The sequence below is a fragment of the Stylophora pistillata genome, chromosome 1 (genome assembly GCF_964205215.1).
Source record: "Stylophora pistillata chromosome 1, jaStyPist1.2, whole genome shotgun sequence".
In the NCBI taxonomy this organism is placed as follows: domain Eukaryota; kingdom Metazoa; phylum Cnidaria; class Anthozoa; order Scleractinia; family Pocilloporidae; genus Stylophora; species Stylophora pistillata.
Window position 1 is genome coordinate 15,557,176 of NC_142519.1, and position 25,106 is coordinate 15,582,281.

At 38.7% G+C, this 25,106-nt stretch overlaps 3 protein-coding genes across 4 annotated transcripts in view; 2 read left to right on the forward strand and 1 right to left on the reverse strand.

Moving 5' to 3' along the window:
• The window catches only part of LOC111341476 (sodium-dependent neutral amino acid transporter B(0)AT2-like), a 5,440-nt gene extending 1,549 nt beyond the window's left edge, over nt 1–3,891 (forward strand). The window contains exons 3-6 of the mRNA XM_088740160.1: nt 865–1,068; nt 1,542–1,701; nt 2,395–2,557; nt 3,209–3,891. Coding sequence (XP_088596286.1) covers nt 963–1,068; nt 1,542–1,701; nt 2,395–2,557; nt 3,209–3,451 — 672 coding nt within the window. The 5' untranslated portion in view covers nt 865–962 and the 3' untranslated portion in view covers nt 3,452–3,891. The remainder of the gene's footprint in view (nt 1–864; nt 1,069–1,541; nt 1,702–2,394; nt 2,558–3,208) is intronic.
• LOC111341481 (melatonin receptor type 1A-like) lies at nt 3,820–11,738 on the reverse strand. Of its 2 annotated transcripts, XM_088740154.1 has the most exons (3): nt 11,643–11,738; nt 9,218–9,301; nt 3,820–6,197 (listed from the first exon to the last, which is right to left on the reverse strand). In XM_088740154.1, exon 3 carries the CDS (start codon nt 6,166–6,168, stop codon nt 5,188–5,190), a length of 981 nt encoding a protein of 326 aa, XP_088596280.1. In that variant the 5' UTR covers nt 6,169–6,197; nt 9,218–9,301; nt 11,643–11,738; the 3' UTR covers nt 3,820–5,187. The 2 variants fall into 2 exon arrangements, with proteins under 2 accessions (XP_088596280.1, XP_022804196.2); XM_022948461.2 differs by lacking the exon at nt 9,218–9,301 and having other exon boundaries at nt 11,643–11,733.
• Nucleotides 11,739–16,234: 4,496 nt separating this feature from the next.
• On the forward strand, nt 16,235–24,958 carry LOC111341489 (sodium-dependent neutral amino acid transporter B(0)AT2). Its single transcript, XM_022948473.2, has 9 exons — nt 16,235–16,600; nt 18,107–18,564; nt 18,701–18,811; nt 19,226–19,435; nt 20,228–20,344; nt 20,646–20,844; nt 21,506–21,665; nt 22,608–22,770; nt 23,827–24,958. The coding sequence occupies exons 1-9, from the start codon at nt 16,363–16,365 to the stop codon at nt 23,962–23,964; spliced, it is 1,794 nt and encodes a 597-aa protein (XP_022804208.2). The 5' UTR covers nt 16,235–16,362; the 3' UTR covers nt 23,965–24,958.
• Nucleotides 24,959–25,106: the final 148 nt, after the last annotated feature.

The window sequence follows — 25,106 nt, forward strand, 5'->3', positions numbered from 1 at the left end:
TCCTTTCGCATAGATGTTCTTCGAGCAAGTACGTCTCCAACTGATTTACAAAGCCTGTAACAATTGATATTTACCGTAGTGGAAGATTTACTAGGAAACTTAAGCAGTCACTACGGCAACGCCACGGAAGACGTCGATTAAAAAATGAGTTTCTACTTTTTAGTTAGAATTTCGAAAATGGCTGCATGTGTTTACCGTCTCATAGGGTGCCAGACCTCAAACTCAACATAACGCATAAAAGTAGCATTGAGTTCCAAATGAAAATTAAAATAATTTGTCGCCGCGATTTCGGTTCGCAGACAATGCAAGTTTTGGTGATTTCACGTTGTTGTTTTGCAAAGGACGGCTAAGAAATGTACAAAGTTTTGAAACGCACGTGCTGGGCTATTATTCTGCCAATTAGATCTTTTGTTTTTCCACGTTCTCGTTGCCGTCGCCGTTGTGGTTTGCTTAATTCCCTACTGATCTTTTTGGGCGTCTGCTGAATATTCTCAGTTGACATTCGGTTCGAAGCGCTTCACGTGTAGTTTGTTTTGATTGCCAATGAGCTTCGCTCGCCCGTGGACTAAGTGGAGAGAGATTCCCACTTATCTGCCCCTCCCTCAAATCGCTAATTTGAAATCTCCTAAAATCTGGAAGACACGTGACCAGCCTAAACCAGGGTCTCTCCTCTCTCGCTCAAGGGGGGGGGGGGGGGGGGGAGATGAGAGACCCTGGGAACGAGGTTGCGTAGAACAGAGTATTCACACCTTGAACATCAGTCAAATGAGGAGCAACTAACATCTAAATGGATGCGATGGCAAAAAAATTGAAAAGAGAAGCGATAAAACTGTTCTCGTTATTTTTTTTCCATCCTATATCCAGTCTGCACAGGGACCTGGATTAGCATTCATCGCTTTCACTGAAGCCATAGTGAAGATGCCCATATCCCCTCTGTGGGCTGTGCTGTTTTTTTTTTTTGCATGTTTCTAACTCTTGGACTCGGCAGTATGTTTGGAACTTTGGAGGTAGCACTCACCCCCTTGTATGACCTTCAGATTTTTCCTTGGAGGAAAGAGGTCCTAACAGGTAAGTACATGAGACTATGCTAGATTTAAAAATTCATCTGTGTCAAGGTTAGGAGAGAAAGAGTTGAATCATTGATGGCAATCGAAACCTGGTACTTTCCGTACTCCGGCGATGAAAGTCCTAAATAAAGCTCGTAATGAATCAAGTTGAGATACCCCGTAATGTGCTTGTGACAGTGAATTTCGCTACAAAAATTTATTAAGTTGGCCTGCTTAAGTTTTTCAGTCCGTGAATTTTGTTTAGTTGTGTTTAATTTTTATTTATTTTTCGTGTTCCAATGCCACAAGCGTTGATTGTTTGATTGTGCAAGTAGCCTTATGCTGCCTGCAAACGTGAGTTTTGTACATGTAAATGAAGAAATCTAGAGGGGTGTGAAAACTGAGCCTGGATCTTATCTATTTTAGGATAATTTATAAGCTTATGATAAAAGCTAATGATGGCTGACATTCCACATTATTTTGTGTTATTTACAGGCATCCTCTGCATTGTTAGTTTCCTGGTTGGTTTGTTATTCTGTCAGAGGTCCGGCGAATACTGGCTGCAGATGTTGATTCGTTCAGTGGCACCATTCCCAGTTCTGTTCATCGGCTTCTTTGAGCTGATAGCTGTTCATTACATCTACGGCGCGTCCAAGTGAGTGTCTTCAACACCTGATGCTCGGTCCACTAGAGCAAAGACAGATTCCTTTAACCACTCCACGCCATTGACCACTTTCATAAATGGCTGCCGGATTGATATTCTTTTGTTTAAATTCAAATTAGCCTTTCTGGCCTCGTTCAGTCTCCCGTTTAAAATTCAAAAGAATGCATCATCTCAAGCGAGGCTAGTGAGGCTAGTTTGAATTTAAACAAAAGAATATCAATCCGGCAGCCATTTATGAAAGTGGTGTATGCTTGACCCTGAGCAACTTATATTTAGCAGTGCAAAATATCCCTTGCACAACTTGTTTTCCTCGCTCTTTCTACCCATCGCCCTCAGGGTTTCAATGATATGGAGCGACTACGAAAATTTCTGACCCCCCTCCATGTACCCCCTCCCCCCCCTCTAGTGAGGTGCCAGAACATTGAGGTATAGTAGGCTACCCCTGAGCAACTCGTTAAGTTCCTCTTTCAATTCACCGGTACCCAGTTATGTCCCTTACCCAGTGGGAATAAGAGCTGTGAGACCTAGATTTCCTTCATCAGAGGACAAGGAAATTCCCCTTAACAGTACTCGAATCCAGATCTTCTCGTTACTTCCGGTTCCCTTAGTCTCCTGACCACTAGGTAAGTTTTCCACATGTTTGCTCACCACTGTGACCATTTTCCGTTTTGAATTTCTCCTTAGGTTTGAGGATGATGTCGAGTACATGATCGGAAGCCGACCGGGATGGTATTGGAAGATCACTTGGCGTTTTGTTGCCCCATTCCTTGTTTTTGGTATTCTGGTGACGAGTATAGTAAACATGGGAATAAAACCTATTGCTTATTCAGCCTGGCACCCAGAACTTGTGAGTAAATCAGTTCAGATCTTTTTTCTGTGCATGCTTTACACTGGAATGCAGTTTTCCCGCAAATGCAAAAAATAGCCCTGCCTCGAAAAGAAAGTGCCCATGCTTTTTTTCGCCAAAACAAATTTGAAATGGGAACCACAACGAAAAAATAAAGTCAAAATTTGATAAGGGCCAAGGCGCTCTTTCGCGTAAACACGGTGGTTATTAAAACGACTCGTACAAGCAATCTTTCTGAGAACAGTACTGGTAAAAAACCGAATTGGGAAAGCTTATACCTTAAAATATTTATATGCATAGTAGCTTTATCCAACATTGAAAGTAGAAGGGGTATGGCAGGGCTTTTTCAAGTATGTTATTTTACGATCTTGCTTGTCTTCTAGCACACAGAGAGGAAATGACAATAGTGCAGAAGCGCTTTTAGTTTTGGTGTTAGCTTTCGTTTTAAATGCTGCGCTAGAGTTTTTTTTATTGTTGTTTGCAAAGTTAAGAAGCACTGATTTCAACCATTTGGTGTTTTAGCCAAGATCCTGCATTCTGCATTACTTTGAAGAGTGGAAGAATTTCAACATTCATTCCTACTAGAGAATTAAATCATCTTTTTCGATGGTTAAAAACTGATGTTATACAAAATATCCTTCCTTATCATAGGCAGACGTGGTCCCAAACCAATATCCTAATTGGGGATATGTTTTAATCGTCATCCTGATTCTGTCTTCGTGTTTCTTTATTCCATTCACCTTTATACTACGGAGAATTGGTTTCACTAAATACGTGAGGGGAAATGGCGTCATACCTCCGGGATCTCTGACATCCCAATTGTCACGTGCTGCACTAAATTTATCAGAGGAATCGCTGGCTGGGACCGACGACGACGAAAAGTATGACTCATAAAAGAAAATATTTCGGGTCCACGGTACAGTTTCTGATTTGCTTGTAAACTTTGTTTATCTCTGGTTGATTTCTGACGCAAGTTTGACAACTCCAGTATTGGTCTAGCCCTGAAACTAAATTTGATCTTTATTATGAACGGTAAGTTTCAAGGATTTTTAATTATCGTTATTATTTTGGACGGCTGACTTCGCCAATAATTTAATGTCTGAGTAACAATTTTAAGTGTGTCTTCCATGTCGCTTTCGGCTCTTTGAAATAATCTGATATAGCAAGACCATTGATTATTTTATCAAGCTGTTTTTAAGATTTTAACTGATGAATACTTTGTCGGTAGACTTCAGCATTTTTACTGATTAGTACACAATGTATCTTCCAAACTGGACCTTACTTTATTAAATGTATCGTATTTGTGATCTTGATTAAAATTTCTTGGAAATACAGTTGTTTGTAAAACTTGTATATCGTACAAAGTGAGTCTGCTGGAGATATCGAACTAAACTAAATTGAAAATTAATCTAGAAAATAATCGGAAAATAAGATATAATCCCCTAAGAAAAAGTCAAAAAGACAACAACGTAGTATTAATAAGTTAGAGATATATCATGTTTGGCTTTTTCGGTTAACCCCTCTGGATTATTTTGGAAGTCGACGTTTCCTTTCTCTTATATCTACTGTGGTTGTTGGTTTGTGTTCGCATTTCATGAGAGTAAAGGGCGCGGTTTTGTTCCGTATCACTTCCGTCTGGTTATTCAATCGCGCTGGAATTTCTTTAAGTACAAATTTTCCCCTCCAAACTTCCACTTCTAATTTTTTCTTTTAATAAATCGGTTTTTTTATAGCAGGTTGTCTGCGTTTTATACCTGCTGATTTTGTACCACTCATAAAATTACTTCCCCAGAAAAAAAGTCGTCTTTTTATCCACCAAAGGGTCATCTATCGAATTACCTCACAGGTTACAGATTAAGCAATTGAGGAGAACATTGTAGTATCTTAACTGAAGTAAATGCCTGTTAAAATATCAAGGAGATTTATAGTCCTTGTAAATTGTTTTAGTTCAGCTGACTTATCCAAGTAAGACAAAAAAAAAAACATGTTAAGGGTTGCGTATGGCCTCTCCAAAATACGAGGGTCATGCAAAATTAGTCTCGAATTTACACCGTTTTTCTCCGTCTTTTAGTATCGATTCTTTTCAAAAGGTTTCTTCAAAGCCAAGATTTGTTTTAGCGGCGCTGTCTCAATTAATACGATCTTTAAACATTAAAAAAAGAATAACGGCTGTAGACGCACTGATACGAGGGGAAAAGTGGTAATCTTCAGAAAGCTAAATGGTGGCTTTTATCAAAAGAGCTCCTTCTACCGCGTCGCAGTCTGACAAAGACCAATCACACCCCATTTATTGACACGGAAATTACTATCGATCATTTTTTCTGTTAAGTTTTAAGAACGTATTTGCGATGTAATGCCTCGCTGGATTTCTGTAATCCTTTTTAATCATTTGTTCTCGGTTGCCCCTTGTTCAACTCCACGGCTGCCCTCAGCCAGTGAAGATTTTCAAGTGCTTAGTTAGTCTACATTGTGGCTGAAAAGCCCCTAAGGGGGAGCTTCAATTAACGTATATTATTATTATTACAATCCTCATTTTTTCCCCCAAAACATCTAACAGAATATATTTAAACGCTCGAGAGGCGAGTTTAGGGAGACTACACCTCAGAAATTCTGTTGTTTCGTAAACCTGCTTATTGCTGGGAAGAAGATCTCGCGGATGGCATGTGAACTTGTTCACGAAAGTTAAGAATGAGTCGGAAAATCTTCAAAAACTCCCTCTTGAATCGTTTGTTTACAACCGCGTAAATAAAGGGGTTGATCGTAGAAGACAAGAAAACCATGATTGTGTAGAACAAGTACATTTGACGCGGCAAAGTAAGAGTGCCTGTCACCACGTCTGTGGTGTCCATCACTAAAACGGGAAGCCAGCATAATGCAAATCCGACGACAACCGCTACTAGAGTTTTAGTGATATTGGTGTCGCGTACGTTGACTCTGGTCGCGGAATTTTGGCCATTTGCCGTCATAATTCGGCTTTGCTCTCGTACCGTCTTAAAAACGTACCAATAACAGAGGACAATGGTTGCTGTTGGCACACCGATGAACATAACATCGAGACAAACGGTATAAGCGATGTTTATTTCGAAGGGATACACACAAAGAACTTTTCCGGGTTGGAATGCGTAGTCTTCGCTACCAAACAGCAGAGTAGAAACTGAAAAAAGGCACGCCAGCAGCCACACGATCACCAAGTAGCCGAGTGTTCTTTTCATGGAGAACACGGTTCGATAGTCGTTAGGCTTCACGACGCAGAAATATCTGTTAATCGCAATGACAGAGAGAGTATTAAGTGAAGCAGTGGCAAACGTTATAACGCAGAATCCTTGGAAAAGGCAAACAGATCGGTGGTAAAGCCAAACCCCGGTGATGATCGCTCCTGCTGACAGTGGCATCACTGAGATTGCTACCAGTAGATCCGTCAGGGAAAGTGCGACGATTAACACGTCTGTGATGGTAAGACGACGGCGTTTTCTATAGGCTACAGCAAAAACCAGAATGTTTCCGATCAGAGCTGTTATGTCCACCAAAATCAGTATTGTTGCTTCCACCACAACGAAGACATTATCTCTTCGCGCTACGCTTAGCGCAAGGCGGTCTTGGCCGTTCGACATGGCGTTGAATCCAATTGAAATCTGTTCTTCTTTAAGAGAGAAAAAAGAAGAAGATAAAGAAGAAGATACTGTTTCATTCTTAAACTTCATTCCTTTGTTTCTGTCTTTTTTGTTTATCGTGTCTTTTAATTAAGGCCTTCCTTCCTTTCTATTTTTTCCTTCAATATCGCAATCAGAACGATGTAATATCGTATTTCCCTGGGTAGAGAACAAAATTGCTTTTTTAGAGATTTCATCGTATAAATCAACTTGGAAAAATCTTAAGTCTTATCCCTAAATTGCTTTTCTTATCTCTAACTATCAGGTTAAATTGAAAATTGAAAATTTTAATCTTTTTGTACGTCAGAATTTGTCAGTAATCACAAATGGACTGATTGGAACTTCGCTGACATCGGAAGAAAAAAAAAGAGCTGTTTGATTAACCGCTAGAACAAATTATCGAGTGCCTGCATCCGAAACGATTTATACCACTGACTCCATACCAAGATATTGATGAAACATGTGGATCTCCCTTACCAGTAGATTTTTCGCGATCACCTATTTATAACTGTACCCGCGAAGAAAATTGTTGCACACTTAATTCAATAAAACTCGTATTCTTCAATAGTGAACACCGAAATGACATTCGCTTTATGAGCGGGATTAAAATGTATTAAATAAAAGATGACAGGTGGTTCTTTTCGGTTCTTTCCCACAGCTCTTTGATTATAAAGCGAATTAATAATCGAGAGCTTTATATCTTTTGTTTGTTATAGCACATGAAGAAAAATATCGCTAGTGTACGATTGGATCGCGATTTCTGTCAGTTGTGTAATTAACTGCAAAAACATCGTTGAAGTTCCTTTTGCACTTTAAGAAGACAATAAGAGGCAAAAGCCCATAGTTTGTTCCGATATGATTGATTTTTATCAATATTTTGTCGGAAAAATCCAACGAGGATACTAAGAAAATACTCGTGGAAATATGCGAATAATTATCGACTTTTTTAATATCCAATTCGTAAGAAGAAAGAAAAAAATATTTAGATCTTCGAGATGAAATTCAGGATGAAATCGTGTTTCTAGCCTCAGGGAACTTTTTAGTTAGGGCGCGCAGGCATGACTATGGCAAAAAATTAAATCTATATGGAAAATGTTTTGGTTGTGATATTAAACTAAGTCATCCAACAGCTCTAAATGTCTATCTTGGCTTTCATCTTTCCAACTAGGAGCACCGTTGCCATTTGTCCGAGCTGGTCGACCAGACAGTTAGATTTAAAAACTAATAAGGCTCTTTTTTTAAGAGTCTCTACTTTAATTACAGAGTAAAGAAAGAAAACGAATCAAATAGTACAGTAATACTATTGTTTTAGTAATGTGAGGTTATTTGAACCTTTGTGATCGGTACGAGATTTATCACGCACGAGTTCAGCGGTGATCGATCTGCGAGTTAGTTGCATTATGAGAGGCTTATAAAAGTTAGGATTAGTGTCATGTGGATTTTCTTCACGACTTCTTCATTCGTTTCAGTCATGTAGTTTTTTTATGCGTAAATTTTGCTTTTCGTACATGGCAATGCTCGTAACGTTTTAAAGCTCTAAAGCTTTTCCTTTAAACTGCACCAAAACCATTAACTCGTAACAGGAAAAAAAGAAGAATCAGTTTTAAAGCAGCATCTTTGGAAAGTCAGCACTTCTTCCGTACTAAAAACGCATCTCAGTTGACCGTTTAAAAACATTTGTCAGTCAGAAACAGGAAAAATAAGAAACATCAATTTGAAAATTTGATACTTTGGCGTTGAACATCGACTGCTTGCCTATGCTTTATTTGCAGCTTAATTTAATCAAAATAACTTTCAATCTCACAACAGGCGAACTGTTTCGTGTTTTTAGTTCATTTCAGCCCAAACTGCCATCATTCCTAAAAATGAATTATAACCATTCATAATTACTTAACGGCAGCATTGTAACGTTCTGAGCGGTTTTGCCCGGAGGGAAAAATTTTAAATTTCATACTTATCAAGTCCCGCCCGCAAGTTTACTTCCGCAACTTTTGTTGGTTACTTGAAAAGCACCCATTAAATTCCACGAATGACGTCGTGAGAGCATTTTCGAGTGCAAAGCTACTTAAGACATCACGCAATGTTCATCTGTTGGTTCTTCCGGCAGAAAAACGGAAGAATATTGTGGATTTTGAAACAGTGCGAAGATTTTTCGACTCAAAAGTTATCAGGAGACGTATGAAAATAGGCTTAACTTATTAGCTGGAAACAATATTTTGTGCATCATGTTTTCATCGTCACTTCGAAAACAAACAATGTTACTTTTGGATCGCATGAATAGTTCACACTCCGATCATATTTAAGCGCAGAGCATAGCCAGTCAGATGAAAACAAGAGATGAATGAACAATTTGCTCGTGTCAGTCGTTACGCAGGGCTGATCGTGATAATTGAACGAAATTATAATCCTGAGAGGCTAGAATTTCACGTGGGTTTAAAGCAAAATTAGTTTAATTTCTTGAAGTCCTCCAATTTAGTAATCAGCCGGATGAGATCGCTTCCAGATGCGTTTCAAAGGGACCGCTTTTGTATAAATATCTTCACTTATACTAGGAGGGAAAATCAGAATCGTAGAAAGAAAAAAAAAAACAAAACAATGCAAGACAAAATAAGAAAAAAAACAAGACATCTCGGGGTAATGTTCCTGTGCAATACGTGTTAACCCCTTAATCTGATTTTAAATCGATAGTATCTTAAATCGAAATTTTTTTACCCTCATTTTCCTAGTTACCCAACCACTCTCACTAAACATATTACGTTACGTGCTTTTCATCCCCCGAAACTTTTCTCGTAAGGCTTGCTTGCCTAAGTCTAACGAAGTGAAATTCCTAAGTTACATCTTAACTCTTAGAAATCCTTATCTTTTTGTCTCCGCTCATATTTAACAAGTAAATTTTCGGTGTTTCATGACCTTTCCTTTTATGTGGTGTAAACGGATTAGGTTGGTGAAAGCTTGCTTCTTCGTAGCACACACAGCCAGCATATGGCAATATTACTAATAAATAACTAACCTTTAAAAGTAAAGGTGGTACTGTTTTTTCCAGAGCTAGCTTTCAGTCAATGATCGCGGCCAACAGCACTGATGGGCAATTAATCTTTACACGGAAACAAAAACAGTGTTTTTTAGCGGTGACCAGTGCTATATATTATATACAGATGTCCAGTGTGTATATCGGTTCTAAAGTTCCTCAAACATGTGACGTAAGCCCACAGTGGTGGGGGTGTTAGTTGAGAGAAAGTGCTCAATATGGTTTCTATAGTAATGTAAAACAGAAAGGAAAAATTGGTTATATTCCGTGTTTACCATGCGATTTACTTTTTCAAGGATTCCTTGCCAGTTTTGTGATGAAGCTCTTTTCCAACCAGATTAGTTACTCTGAAGCCATCGAAAATCGACATGCAACAGAACCAATCAGTAATTACGCTGGAAAGTTTTATCTACTGAATTTCTTTTCAGTTTGCGTACTCCGAAAATGTCCGTGACTTCGACGAAATTTGTCCTTAATAAATTTTGAAATTAGAATTGAAAATGAAACGCGGTTGATGAAGGAGTGACGCGAAATCTGATTCGAATTTCGCATGCATAAAATTTGATTTCAATGGAATACTTGAATAATTTGTAATCTAATAAGCTATCGTTCACTTAGGTAAGTGTCTTATTGAGACTAAATAGCCGATGGATGCTTTGAGCAGCGTGCGATGTTTATAAAAGGCATAATTACTTCTAAAATTGCCTTGTTTCTTTCTCTCTACCGAAAAGGCTATCTTATACTCAAATTCTTTCAATCATGTTTTTCCTTTTTGGAGTAGCTTTGTGTGAGGGACTCAGATATTTTGAAAAGAATGATTTTAAGCAAAATTTATGTCAGATATAGTTAATTAATCATGTCCCGTTGCTAAGTAAACTATTATATCAGAGATTTTAAGGCTACCTGGCTAATGGTCGAGCGAGTTATTGTACAACAAATTAAATTAACAAACAATCGTTGCCAACACGTAATCCAGTATAAGATAACTTTGCAGAATAGAGCTTTTAGATTTAAGTATCACGGAATGCGAGACCTAACTTAGATGAAACTTTAATTAAAAAAGCTATGTGAAAGCTTTTGAAATAAAAACAAAAGGGAACTTTTGTAAAGGGATGCAAATTAAATAGCATCTACTTCACCCTTGGAGGTCAGAGGATATATCTTTTCATGTCTGGTTTAAGAATAATTAGTGGCAATGGCTGATTATAATGATGGAACTGAATTTTACCAAATGGTTAATTGGGTTAAGTGAACATGTTATTGGAAGAATAGTAATTCTCCATTTTTTGATCCTCGATTCCCGCTTTTAAGTTTGAAATTTCCTTTGTTTTCTGGACACAATTTTGTTTTTGTTTTCGAGTATCATTTCTTTATCGGATTCAACTATTTTTTTCGTTCGATAAAAATTTGAAGGCATAAAACCAGCTGCTCATGACGCTAGAGCAATTCGAAAACTGATTTGTTTGTTTAGCTTATATGCATCTCTTCAGTTAAGTCTCACAGTCGCCGTCTCCCTGTAGAGCCCGAATTCTGTTCGCTCTGTCTCAGTCTCGATAAGCATGCAATAAGCATCTCGTAAGCATCCGATAAGCTAGCATCTCAGCCTCGATGGAAGCATCCAGTTTCAAGGAATTGTCCTTGTATTTCATCCTCAGATCGTATCAACAATTAAGAGAGACAGACAGACTGGTTCAGGACAAACGAAGTGTGAAGTTTAATTTGACTTAAAATAACAAAAGAAAATTCAAATGACCCTTTATTTCGTTTAAAACTTAAAGAGGAACATGTACGGCTCAGTGTTAAACTTCGTTGATCGGCTCAGTGGCACCTGGCTTTTTCTTGAATTCTTTTTGAGATACGACATTGCTGTCAACCGCAAAAATCCAATATAAACAACGTATAGTATTTTTATAGGGTTACACGGTTGTGAACGGTTTAGTGCAAGCTTGCTAAACCGTGCGATATGTGATCCCTCAAATGCACAAGCTCAGACTATTTCTTTTTTTCTACACAATGTAAATTTAGCCTTCTTTAGTCACCGTTAAATTTTTCAATTTCATCAATTCCAATTCGTGCCAGTATCTGTCCCCTTAATTAAACCATCATTACTTCGCTTCGTTTTTTTCCCTCGTTAAACCCAGTGGTGCTTGTCTTACCTTAGAAAGATTATGTTACGATTATTTTTAATTAATGAAATTTTCTTCGTCCCAATTAAAACGACTCAAAATTATATGATACTTACGCAAAACAATATGACACTCGAGTTTTAGTTTTAAGAGCCACTTGGCAGACTTGCATACTTGTAAACCGTTTTATTGCATCTTAGCAAGGGACGAATTAGGAATTTTGTTGTAGTTTGGAATAACTTCAATACTGTAAGATCATAGAATTTCGATTTTTTACTTACTCGCTGCAGTACTTTAACTGTAGCTTATGCAGTGTTACTGGTCTCTCTTGCTTAAATGGTCCTCTCTTGCTCTGTCAGCTAACCGCAGTCAAATTGAGTGAGAGCACTTTAAACGAATTGCTTTATACTCTCAAACGTTGCCTGAGAGTCAATATACCTCAGTGATTGCTGCAATTGACTGATCTCTATCTCTGATAGACAAAAGTTAGACGCGAGGTAAATATTGCATAACTGTTAACTGTAAGTGAATTTTGGGTGACAAGATTCTTACATTTGTATGATGCCTCACGCTCTCAAAGATATTCTGAAAATGGAAACCGTTCACAATAACAAAAAATTACAAACATGATCTGGAAAAGTTCTCTTCTCAACGTTGGGCTTTACACGTGTTTGTGAGACCTCTAACGTTAACAAAAAATATAAAAGGGAGAATCATTCTTTTATGTTAGGTTTACAAGTTAGCTAACTGATAGATAACGAAAGTACAACAATATTTCAAATGATCGTGTTGAAGTTCCTTATCTGATTAACGCATATTATGACACTATTAATTTTTTTTCTTTACAGTCTAACATCAGCTTTCTAACTCATCGTGCGCGCATCTTGAGTAATTTAGCTTAACGTTTTCAATTTTCATATTGCCAATTATAATTCCAAGTTGTTATCTGATCAATTAACATATATTAACTTCCTATTAGTTCACAAGAGTCTGAGACAATTGTTTGAACCGATGCGAGCCAAGATATCATGTCAACGTTTTCTATATGTTTTTAAGGGATTTTATACACTCCTTTTAGAAAATTTTTATGCTAACTGACCGAGTAAAGGTAAAGTTAACCATTTTCTTTTTCGATATGCACTGTTCAATTCGTAGGATGGATTAACTTATAGAATATCAGTCTTTCTTAGTTATATAACAAATGCTCGGTGTCATAAAAATTCTATTCATTGATCAACTATACTGTATACATAATTGCGATATTAGAGGATTCTTTTAACCTTAAAAGCTAAGGCACTTTAAAAAGAATTTTGAAAATGTTTTTAAGCGTGGAGTGTGTCTGGTTGGAATTACTGGAAGTACGTTGAAGATTTGCCATACTTCCAATGAGTTTTTTTTGTTATTTCAATGAACTACAGGCACTTCACTACAGTCATGTTGCTGATCGTAAGAAAATAGACAAGTATATTAATTAAGTCTCAGATATTTGAGAGGCTACTCACGGTTATATTCCCCGATTTCTAACAGCCAGCCATTTCTACGATTGACGGCTGGTATCTTGCGAAACGGACGCCTAAAATAGTTTGATTACTAACAATGCGGTTGCTTGGTTACTGACGTCTCGAAGATAGAAGAAAATGTCTTCAGATATGAGATCTGTACCACACTTAAAAAGAAACCGATACGAAAAAAAAAAAGATGTGTCAAGAGCCTATAAGAAAGAAAATTCAAACTCCATGACTTTTGGAGTAACAGTTCGTACCGCATTTTCGGTCAGACAACACACAGACTGGTCACAGGGAACTTACTGGCGTGCCCACATGCTAAAGTAGTGTACTACATGCGTTTTAAATAGTGCATGGTTGTCGAATATAGGAAGCTGTTCAATATTTGTTTCGAATCGAATGAAGGAAAATGCCGAATTTGGAAATAGGAATTTGCTGAACAGCATAGTACTTTTTGTGCAGTTTAAGAGTTGCGTGATCAACTCTCGTTCGGAGGAACGTTGTTTAAAGTTGCATCCATCCTATTGTTTGAGATTGCAATTTCACGTGATATAGGCTTGCGTTTCTTATTTTATTATTATTTTTTTGCATTCGAGATTCCATATGCGTTATTTTACAAATGCCCAGGGTGTTGCCGTTTTACAAGAAACACGCAATCATGCCAACGGAGACATTTAGACCGCTGTAGTACTTTAGTCGACTTAAAATTCGTTAATAGTTTCATAAAATGTTCTTTGGGTGAGCAATCTCAGAATTGTAAAATTTACCGTCATGCGTCTCACGCTATTACCTCTTCAGTGATTTTATCATTAGGTGGTGCAATTCTAAGGCAGGAGACGCCAAGCGGGTGATGGCTGGTGCCTTAGAGTTTGAATCGGTAAACCGGTCTGAATGAATGAAAAAAAACGGTGCTTACAATACAGAAGAGTACTTTTACTACAAGTCGCTTCACCAAACAAAACCGCGAGAAGGTCCGGCTCTGTGCAGACGTGGCCAAAGAGTAGCCATTCATGTAATTGTCTTTTCAAATTATCAATCATGTGGTAAATCATGAATTAACTCTAGACACATAATTATCTTTTGTCGCTTTGGTAAGCATGCGAAGTTGAGTAATCTTGGACTTCTAAAGGGTTACCAAGCTGCAAGTATTCTTCCAGCGCCCTACATTCAACATGACTATCGCCCGGTAGCATCTTACATAGCATTGGGGTTTGCGGTTTTGGCTATTTTTCAGATCGGATTTTTCGATTTTTCTGCCAAAAAACGTCAGTTTATCGGTCTTGTTGTTTATTGCGTTTTGCGGAGTTTCAGTTTTCAGCATTTGGTTTTCGGTTTTCGTAAAAAATTTTGCGGGTGCTCGAATCTGGTATCCGATGTGGTTTTCGGTTTTTCATATTGAGGTTCCGGTTTCGCTTCGATCTGAGCAGCATTTGCACGCCTCTGCTGATCTCGAATAGCCGCGAAAGCTATGTTGCTCCACTTGTAACCACAGTATCCGATCAATTAGGATTTTGACAATTGAGATGTACAAATTTATCGGTTTAGACGGTTCAGTTTGCATGTGGTTTTCGGTTTGATCGAATTTTTTTGCAGTTTTGCGATTTCTAATAGACCCCAATGCCCCCCCCCCCCCCCTGGAAAAGTTCGGACTCGGCGCGTTTGAATTAAAGCTGTTCAGATTAGAAAATATCGAAGGAAAGGCTGAAAAGTTTGCAATTGTAACAAAGACTCAGCTGGAAATGGAGCTGCCCTTTTTGCCGGGAAGTGCAATGAGTGAGCTAAGTGATATGTATTTTGTTTCATCCTTATGTTTAGAATCTTGTCGAGCAAGCGAGCGCGGGTTGACCACATGAGCCCTTTTACATTACATGAGTAAGATTTCTGATTACAGTAAACCCTGTATGAAGCGGACCCCATAGTAACTGGACACAAGCATCAATAAAGATATATAAAGCTGGATTTTTAACACCAGCTTTCTACTCTCAGCCCAAGCAAAGAAAACATTCCTATGTGGAGTTTAACAGGGAGCAAGCAACTCCTGACGACTCATGAACGCCCACTCCTGTCACCAAGAGCCGATTGAACAGTCAGTCAGAACATTTCCCTGGCATCGATGAGCTGCAAGCAGTCAGTTTAACTTTCGAAAACGACCTTGATGTCCCTGAAGTGCAGGTACAGGACATACAGCAACAAGATGAGTACGAAAAACCAATTCAGACACTGGAAGAGACGGTGAAGTTGAGTTTCAAGTAGTAGTAAGCAAGACATGCATGATCAGATCGGGAAGAGCATTACCTGCATTTATGAGGTCGGTATTATTTGATGGCTATATTTCAATTACACATACAGCGAAAATTGGTTGATAGCTAGCACTTACCTTCGGTTAGATAATTACAGTATTTCCTTCAATGTCTGTTCCTTCTAACTAACACCAGGGGTGAAGATTATGTAAATGAATATAATTTATACCATGGTTTTAGTAAAGTCCGAGCCACCAAAACTGTTTGGCGTGCTGGAGTAAAGAAAATTCGCGTTATGATGCAATATTTTTCGTTGTAAGAAAATGAAAGTTAAAAATTAACTAAAATTAGTAGTTAACTGACAATTGGCCGAAAAATTAACAGTTAACTGATAACTGGGTACCCCCATTTGCACCCTCTTAGTGCCCTCTCGATTCAAGGAAGCGTGCTGTGGAAATAAGGGTTACACGCAATAACTCATTGTGCTGAGTTCAACTACTCCAAGAAAGCATTTGCTTTCATATTATGGTTTAATTTCCAGAGCAAAGGAAAGGTAGGAGATCATTTTATTGGAAAATACCACGCGTTTTTATTTGATCGATCAAGCATAAATGATATCTGGCGGTAGATCCACCTATGGGATACCCCGAGATTTGGAACGTTACGGTCAAGTTTTCCGAAGTCAAAATACAAATTGCAACGATTCGTAACATCATTTACAAAGTGGAATAAATAATTCTCAAGAATTGCTTTTCGTTCCCATTCAAACCGTTTATCGATCCCACTGTTTACCACGTAAAGTTTAACAGATGGAGGGATTCTCAAATACGTCCTTAGTGGCTATAGTCAGCCGCCATTCATGATTAATTATTGAAACGAAATTTCACGTTTGGTTAGCTTTTTACATGTTGGCAATTAGCATACGTTGTCAGAAACAAATATTGTGAAAACACTTAAAAACGAAGATTAAATCTAAAATTCGATACCAATTAGTTTTTTTTTTTTTAACTCGAGGTTGGAGCTTTCTGGACATCGTAAAAGTTAATATGAATGCTGTATCGTTGAGGATACATACTCATGCGTTCAATGGAAATTAATTCAAAGTTTCATTACAACTTGATAAACCAGTTATTCAAGAGGTTTATCAAGTTTAGAATGATGTTGATATTCCAATCTTATTTTGGGAGACTTTGCTTGATGCTATTGGAGATTAGCGCTGCTCCTTACTCCAATTTTTTCATTCCTCCTCTAAAACGATGTTTCAAAGAGAACGCGGCGAAAATCACGTAACACTGCCATTAACCGACGTGAACAATGACGACGAGGAGCCAAAAGACAATTTCAACTCTTACGGAGGTGATGCAAACGATGAAGACGACGCTGAGCCCCAAACGTGGGGAAACAAGACTCAGTACGTGCTGGCAATGTTAGGTTTTTCTGTTGGATTCGGAAATGTTTGGAGATTCCCTTACTTGTGCCAAAAGAATGGAGGGGGTAAGTTTGTCTGAGTCATGCATTGAGTACATCTAGGCGTGAATGAAAAAGTGATCTTTTTATGTATGCAGCTGTTAAAACGTCGTTCTTGCTGTACCAGCTTATTGTCATCATTTGCAAGAAATTGAATCGATTGATCAAAATTCTGGGATCTCAGCGGATAAAAGTGGCAATTAAACTGGCTATGTCGTAAAGAGTGTCAGACCGTGGTAGTGGCTCGAAAAGCGGAATGTTTACAGATTTTGAAAAGAGCAGGAAATTTGCATAGATCGATATCGAAGCAATAGATAGAGACTCTCGGGGAACAGATCCAAACGGATGGAAACCCCTTCCAACCAATAATGTATATCCAATAATCTCACCAGGATCTCTATAAGAATATAAAATTCAATAAAGGAACGAAGAATTTGCGAATAAAGAAATGGAAGAAACGTTGATATCAAAGTACGTAACGTGCATTGTCGATTGTTACCAAAATACAATGCAATCTCTGTTTCACATTAGTTAACAAACATACATTAGTATCGTAACCCAGTAAGAGGACCCATGGTTCCATCTGACAACTCGTTGAAATTAGTGGATTACCAAGGATTGTACCTGCCATCTGTTATCTTGAAACTCCATTTTAAAACCGATAGTCAGTCCATGTTAAGAATGTTTTTCTTTTAATTTTTAATGGCTGTAAATGCCTCAAACGACGATAATTCGAGTTGGCTGCGGAAATGGAAAAAGTTTAAGCAGTACATCCGCGTTCAAGATTTGTTTTCATCTTAACTGTGAATTTTAAGTGGATCACGCAAATTAAACAAAAAAAGTGGTTATACCGGTTTCACATGAATACTAACTAGAGCAATTACCACACTTTATTTCATTTTACGACCAAAATAAGCTTGTCTAACAAAAAACAATTGAAGCAGCTGTCCGTGAAGGCGCCACGCACCTTTCTAGATCATGACTTCGGTTGCTTTCACACGCACCTCATTGTTGACTGATTTGGTGGCGCGAAATTTTTTTAACAATTTTTCATCACAGTGTAATTTTGGTAAGCTTAAGTTTTATTAAACATTGCTGGGACAGCCGATACATTTGCGAAGCTGAACTCTTCTTTCCTATCGCTTTTATAAAGATTTTTTTAATCATTTAGGGATGCAACATTTTTATTCTAGGATAATGAACGACTCCACAAATGTTACTGAAATGAGGTACTTAAAACCTTGTGGCCGGCAAACTTCCCTCTCTCTTTCTTCAAGGCCTCCCTGTGCCCTTCCACCCCATTCTACCAAGATTTTGTACACAGAGATTTCGGTCTCCACAGAAAATACGTGGCTGGTTTAACTAAACCACTAACTTAGTTCACCAGGACTGCCACACAATATATAAACCTCCACATTGTCTCGAAGTAACCACAATGTTGGACTGTCCCAGCACGGTGATGTGGTCACTTCGATCGCAGCAGAACAAGAAAGAAAACCAGATCTCAAACGGAAATGTTTACTTCTTCTTCAGGTGCATTTTTGATTCCATACTTCATCAGCCTGATCTTTCTCGGAATTCCTCTTCTATTCATGGAGCTTGCCATCGGCCAAAGCCTCCGTCAAGGTCCTATTGGTGTATGGAAAGCTATTCACCCCTACTTAGGTGGTGTGGGGTTTGCTTCAGCGGTTGTGTGTGTTCTGATCTCCATGTACTATAACGTGATCATTGGTTGGTGTTTTTATTATTTGTTTGCGTCGTTTCAAGACCCTCTGCCTTATTCTTCTTGTCCTGTTGGCCCGAATTGCACCGTAAACGAAGAGTGTAAATTGGCAGGGCGGACGCAGTATTACTGGTATACGAAGACGCTTGGGGCAACAACTTCCATTGAGGATATGGGTGATTTCCAGTGGCATCTGTGTCTTGTGCTTGTATTAGCATGGATTGTTCTGCTGATCATTATCAATCGAGGAGTTCAGTCTGCTGGAAAGGTAAAGCCTTACGATTCCTGAAACATAGTTACCTCATTCGCTCAAAGCAGTCTGCAGTTTTTAGTGATTAGTTTATGCTCTTCGCAAAGGTTTGGCATTTCTGCTGATCATTCGTCTCTCTTTTCTTAATTCATAGGCGGTTTATGTCACTGCTACACTGCCATATATTGTTCTGGCTATATTCTTTGTAAGAGCTGTCACACTAGAGGGATCGGTTGACGGAATCAAACACATGTTTAAGCCTCAGGTAATCAGAAGATGATATTGTTGAATTCTTTCCTGGACTTGCGTGTTTAAAGGTTTCTTTCTGATCGATGTTCAAGTCAAATTAGGGCTGCAGTTGATTGGTCTAAATGGATGCGAACTTTAAGCTCATGTTTTTTTCCAGGTAAAAAGGAAAGATCACTAGTAAAATATAGACGAACAGGCTAGACATGACGAAAACAAACTTCTTGTGTTTTAAAGGAATATGTATCCGGTTGTCAGATCTTGAGTCAACTCAGTTAAGCTTTAATGAGAGAACTTCAGGCTGAAGTTAAATCGTACTCGAAAACAAGCTGTGATTTACCTCCTCATATGATAGTATGGGCCATCCTTACTAAGGGTTGAAATGCACGTGAAGTTCAGAACAAAAAATGACTAATGTAAACGTTTCTTTCAGTTTTCCAAGCTAACCAGTCCTGTGGTTTGGTTAGAAGCCGTAACTCAAGTATTCTTTTCCATCGGTGTTGGCTTTGGTACTTTCATCGCCATGGCAAGTTACAACTCAAAGCATAACAACTGCAAACGAGACGCCATATTTATATCGTTGGCTGACAGTTTTACGGCAGTCTTTGCGGCCCTGGTGGTGTTCTCCGTCCTCGGCTTTAAGGTGAGGTGTAACGATCAATACAATTTGAGCGCAAAAAAACTGAAAATAACGAATAAAAAAGCAACCTTTAAGAGGTAGAGAATGAAACACATGACAGAGAATTTGTGACTTAGCTGTGCGATTGAACGCACGTCTACTTTGCAACTTCTGATGCGGGATACCACTTCTCTGAGGCAAAAATGGTGATGGTGTTAAGTCTTATTTAACAAAAAAATGTGACAAAGTAAGGTATCAAGTGAGAGGTCATAGACAGCTGTTTCGAGTCTATTGAACCTCAACAGTTTGCTATAACCATTTATATAAAATGTCTGACGGTCAAAGCAGATTAAACTTGCGGGATGTTACTGTGCAAACCGAGTGTTAACATCAATATCATCGTCGTCGTCGTCATCATCCAAGAGCTGAATGAAATACATCTGTTTCTGGTCAGTTATTAGAAGCGACCGTAAGATAACGTACACTATGAAATGAGTATCAGCGGAAATAATTTCCCTATAGACTATCATGCACTTCCAAAAAAACTTGAATGTTGAAAAAATGGGAATTCTGCTAAGATTTATTGAGTAACAGTGCTTGTCAGGATCACAGTTCAGTTCTGGTGCGCTCACTTTCCTATGCCGGAATAGTTATCTTGCCCTCTCTGTCCTATAATACCTAAGGTACTTGGAAAACCATTTGATATTTAAGAGCCTTATTATGGCTGATTACTAATACATGAGTCTATTTCAGGCTTATCTACCATCTAAATACCAATCACATATGATTTCACTTGCATCTTGCTTATGTTCATAGGCACACGACTCATATACCCAGTGTTTGACACTATATGGTGGGGTCAACAATACTAAACTGCCCGCTGAAGTGACGCTTGAGAAACAATGTCATAATCTGGAACACTGGCTATCTAAGGTAAATCAGAGTCCATCGTTCATCAAAAGAATCTACCATTCGTTCAGATAGACCGGAAGGTCTGTCTGACAAATAAACCGTCTGTCTGACGGACAAATAAACCGACCGACGAACAAACGACCGAAGAGAGACAAAGTGAAAAGGGAAACTGTATCAAAAGAATCGTGCCTGTGGTTTTTTCATAACATCATGAGAAAGCTGCATAATTTCTTTTTTTACTTGCGTAAGAACAAAATCGAAAGTAATTCTGTTAAAAAAATCATGATAAATTAGAAACGACTATTGCATCTTTTGTCTTAAGACTTTTAAAGGTTCTGGCCTCACTTTCATTGCCTTTACTGAAGCGATACTGTTGATGCCGGCTTCACCGCTATGGTCTGTTCTTTTCTTCGCCTTGTTGTTGTCTCTTGGTCTTGGTAGCATGTTCGGTATACTAGAGGGCGTGCTTAACCCGCTACACCAACAGAAGGTACTGCCCCTGCGTAAGGAAATACTAACAGGTCAGTTCTGTTGAGTTGAGTTGAGTAAACAGCGCGAGATTTCTCGAGGATTCATATGCAGTCGAATTGATTGGCATTCCCATTCATAATAATTCTTGTTCCTTCTTGGTTTACCGTCAACATTTTTGTATTTTTTCATCATATCTCAAAAATATTTTGTAGTTTCCTTTATCATGAAGTTAAATTTAGTTGAGCGTAAGAAATTGATTTGTTATTGCGAGCTATAGTTCCTTAAAGGTAACACCGCTGAGTTTTGTGGGAATATCGTAGTGAGCTGCAACGAAAACCTCCTTGCATGACATCGAATCACAATGAGTGAAATGACCTTGTCTACTTCTGCGTCGTGCATTCGACATCGGCCAGAATTTTAATTTTCTTTGGTTTCAAACAGTCTTCATTTGACCGAAAATTACCTAGCTACCTGTGTAGTAAGTGAAGTCATGCGGAAAAAAGAATCATGAAAAGTAAAGCAGCTGATTGAGAGACGAGGACTTTATTTTATGACCACGCCGCAGCTGTTCTTCTCTTTTCTTCTCCTTTCTTCTCTTTTCTTCTCTCTTCTTCTCTCTTCTTCTCTTTTCTTCTCTCTTCTTCTCTTTTCTTCTCTTTTCTTCGTCAACAAATCAGATGCTAAGCTAGAACAATGTCAAATCCTGTCTAGGTCTTACATGCCTTATTTGTCTGGTTGTTGGACTGCTATTCTGTCAGACGTCTGGGGAGTACTGGCTGCAGATGTTTGACAGTTTTACGGGAACACTTCCGCTTCTGTTCATCTGTTTCTTCGAACTTATTGGAGTTGCATGGGTGTACGGTACTAAGAGGTAAGATCTGGAGCCCGATCGAGTAATAAGCTAACGCCATAAGCTCGAGTTCATCCCATGTGGGCGTGTCTTAATATGTGGATGTTTGTTTGTTTGTTTTGTTTGTTTGTGAATTTGTTATGACTTCACGTTGCAATATCGCCGCATTATTTAGGCAACAAGTGATGCGACTAATTGAAAAATCTAGCTTGTCACTTTTAGAAAACTTTTGGTGTATTATCTTGATGCAACGTCAATGAATTCAAAGCAACCACTGAGAGGAAGTATGAGACACTGGTTGGAAAGTTAAACACGTGACTAGCATTTAATTTCTCCCTACAGTATCACCGCTAATTCAAACGATAAAATAGTAAATATTTTTACACGACTCGGGCAGTCAGAGGGCCAATAACTAAAATCAACCAATCAAAATGCTCTATTGCCGCTCAATATTCTCTCAGTATTGGACCGGGCACTGTCCTGAATGGTCCCGAATGATACCGCACTTGTGTCCCTTGGAACTTCAGTCGTATAATAAATCTCTTATTAACCAAGCTTGCTCGGGACCGTACTGGAAGAATATCGGCCCTCGGTCTTTTTTGTACGGACATCGCTGCGCTCGGTCCGTATTGTCAAGACCTCGGGCCGATATTCTCCCAGTGCGGCCCTCGCGCTTGGTTAATAAGATATATCTAAATGAAATGATCGCCAAATACAGAGGCTCGATTGTTAATTAAGTCCTCCTTATCAGCACCATTGCAAAAGTGCAAAGAATAGGCTAGGGTAGAGAATATGTTAGAGTGTGGGTTGAGAGTGCTAGTACATGTGTGCCCTGTTCTTTGAAAAGAATTCGTTATTCATCAAACAGAGCCAGGCCAGAGTGAATCCTCCTCCGGTCTCTGCCGGTTTGTGGTGTCTCTAGCAACGAAGAGTGTTCTTAGGAGCATCTTTTGATTCTTCCAGGTTTTCTGACGATTTAGCGTACATGCTCCCCGATAGACCCGGATGGTTCTGGATGATAATGTGGAGATTTGTGTCTCCTGTGATAGTCTTGGTGATCTTTGTCAGCAGTATAGTTAACATGGCAATGAAGCCAGCCACGTACTTTGTTTGGAGACCAAATAAGGTGACTGAATGACATTACTGTGTTTCTTTATTTGTACAGTGACGGTGATAAGGAGAAGGGAGGGGTGGGTCGGGGGTAGAAGAAATGGGCGTAATCGTGTTGAGATTGTAGGGTTCCATAGATACTGATTTTATAAAATTTTCCGCGGGAATACTGCGCCACAAAGTTTCCTCTAAAATCACGTAAAAGATCGACCATTTCTTCGCTGGTTGCAGCGACTAGTTTTGAGTCACAATAGATATCAGTTTGTCTTTTTACTCAAGGTGACAGTCTGTTTCCGCGCCACACCAAACGCGAACTTTATGTGACAAATACTGTACACGATCACCTTGAAGACCTTTGTAATTGCGAAATCGTGACAAATGACAAAGTTCAAGAGTTTCCAGTATTTTAAGAACACAATTTGCTATCCGCGCGGTTTCAGTTAGCTGCACTAGGTGTCCCTTTTCAGACGTCTACAGAAGGAAAAAGCATCTCTTATCTTTCACGTCCGTCAATTACTGAATATGGAAAGGGAAATTACCATGAATCGAAACTTTGCAGTTTTTAGTGAATAAATTTTCAGTAGTGGACTATTTTTCAAACTAATTTGAATATATCAACAAAGTTGAAATGGTGAATTGGCCACCGTTACGGTTATAAAAGCTGACGTTTCGAGCGTTAGCCCTTCGTCGGAGCGAATAGAGGAATTGTGGGTTGTGTGTGCTTTTAAAGGCAGAAAATGGAGCTACGTGATTGGTGGGAACATGGCAACGAGAAAAAATTTGTTCGTGTTTTTATCGTTGCCATGTCCCCACCAATCACGTAGCTCCATTTTCTGTCTTTAAAAGCACACACAACCCACAATTCCTCTATTCACTCCGACGAAGGGCTAACGCTCGAAACGTCAGCTTTTATAACCGTAACCGTGGCCAATTTACCATTTCAACTTTCTTGATATATTCAAATTATTTCGTTACCCCCACCGACGCAGCGCCAAACAGTTTCTTTAGAAACTATCAGCCTTTATTCATTTCTATTTTTCAAATTGTATGTTTGTCCGTTTTGATATTTTAGGCGGAAGTGGAGAGCGTTCAGTACCCCTTCTGGTGTTACCCCATCATTGCTTTCCTCATCTGCGCATCCTGTCTCTGCATACCTGTGGTCTTCCTTGTAAAATCATGTCAACGTCTTATCGCCAAGAGGAGAGGATAAAAACCCACAATCACGTGTTTGTTATGGGTTCACTAACACACTAATGACTAATCTCCACAACCGATTCATCCTTGTCTCTACCATTAAAAAGTTAATTTGATATCGTGACATTAACTGCACATCTGAGATTCTGTAGACGTTTAAAACATGTGGCTCTTTAAATGTACTAAACATTCTGCTACGAAGACCGCAATTTTTAATCTCGCGTGGCAACCCGGCCGCCCGGTTTTGATTTGTCATTCCTACTCCCAATTTTCCATTCCTGGCAGTCGTTTCGGAAAATTAGGAGTAACCAGAAATAAATAGCCCCTGGAGCTGCACAAAAGGCACTGTAGACTCAAAGCAGCAGTTCTCTTTGAATGGTTGAGGTTGGCGTGTGCGGCCAGTTACCGAGCTATTAGTAAAACGGCGGCGTCCATGGTCAGATTTTCAACACATTTGAAAAAAAGTTCAGGAGAAATTATAACGTGGTTAGCGGTAAAGTTTGGATATACTTTGATCTGGCGGAAATAGAAACTGCGCGTTATGTCCCGAGAGCATTCAGTTTTCCTTACAAGGGCATGAGAAGCCCGTTTATCTCAGCGCAGGCTTTATTATTGGAGTTGTATAGCAGAGTAAAGTCAAAGTAGCTTCACTGTTTATCATGTGGTTTGTATTTTTTCTTGATTAAAACTTTTCGTTCTGTCTCGAACTTATCGTAAAGAGTATCATTGTAAATTTAGATTTAATCATCGGCTACAAGGGCGGAAATGAGTCTCTCTGTGCATTTGCTTTTCTCCTTACCCTGTTACGATACTGAAAGACGCACTTTTCAAATGACAGCTTCCACTGATTATACTTTTTCTTAATAGAAAGTATTAGTCGAGAAGCCTTTTACTTAATTTGACACCTTTATAGCACTTTTTAATACCGTTTGTCTGAGGCTGTACAGTTAGTACATTTGTATTCGTATTATGGTTATTAGTAATGTCAATTAAATCCTCTTTAGTCTGTATATTTGTCATAAAAATACGCTCACGAGTAGTTTAAATTCTGTCAATATCAAGAGCTAAACTTTCTTGACTGATAAACTCCAAGCACTACGAGAAAGACATGCGCGAAGTGTAATTTTGGTTTTATAAACTGAGTTGATAATGTAACTT

Excerpts from the sequence above, each read along its gene's own strand:
- LOC111341489 (XM_022948473.2), top strand. The coding sequence starts at position 16,363 with ATGTTTCAAAGAGAACGCGGCGAAAATCACGTAACACTGCCATTAACC. Across the intron at positions 16,601-18,106 it reads GTGCCAAAAGAATGGAGGGG|GTGCATTTTTGATTCCATAC; the intron begins GTAAGTTTGTCT and ends CTTCTTCTTCAG. Across the intron at positions 18,565-18,700 it reads GAGTTCAGTCTGCTGGAAAG|GCGGTTTATGTCACTGCTAC; the intron begins GTAAAGCCTTAC and ends CTTAATTCATAG.
- LOC111341481 (XM_088740154.1), bottom strand. The coding sequence starts at position 6,168 with ATGTCGAACGGCCAAGACCGCCTTGCGCTAAGCGTAGCGCGAAGAGAT.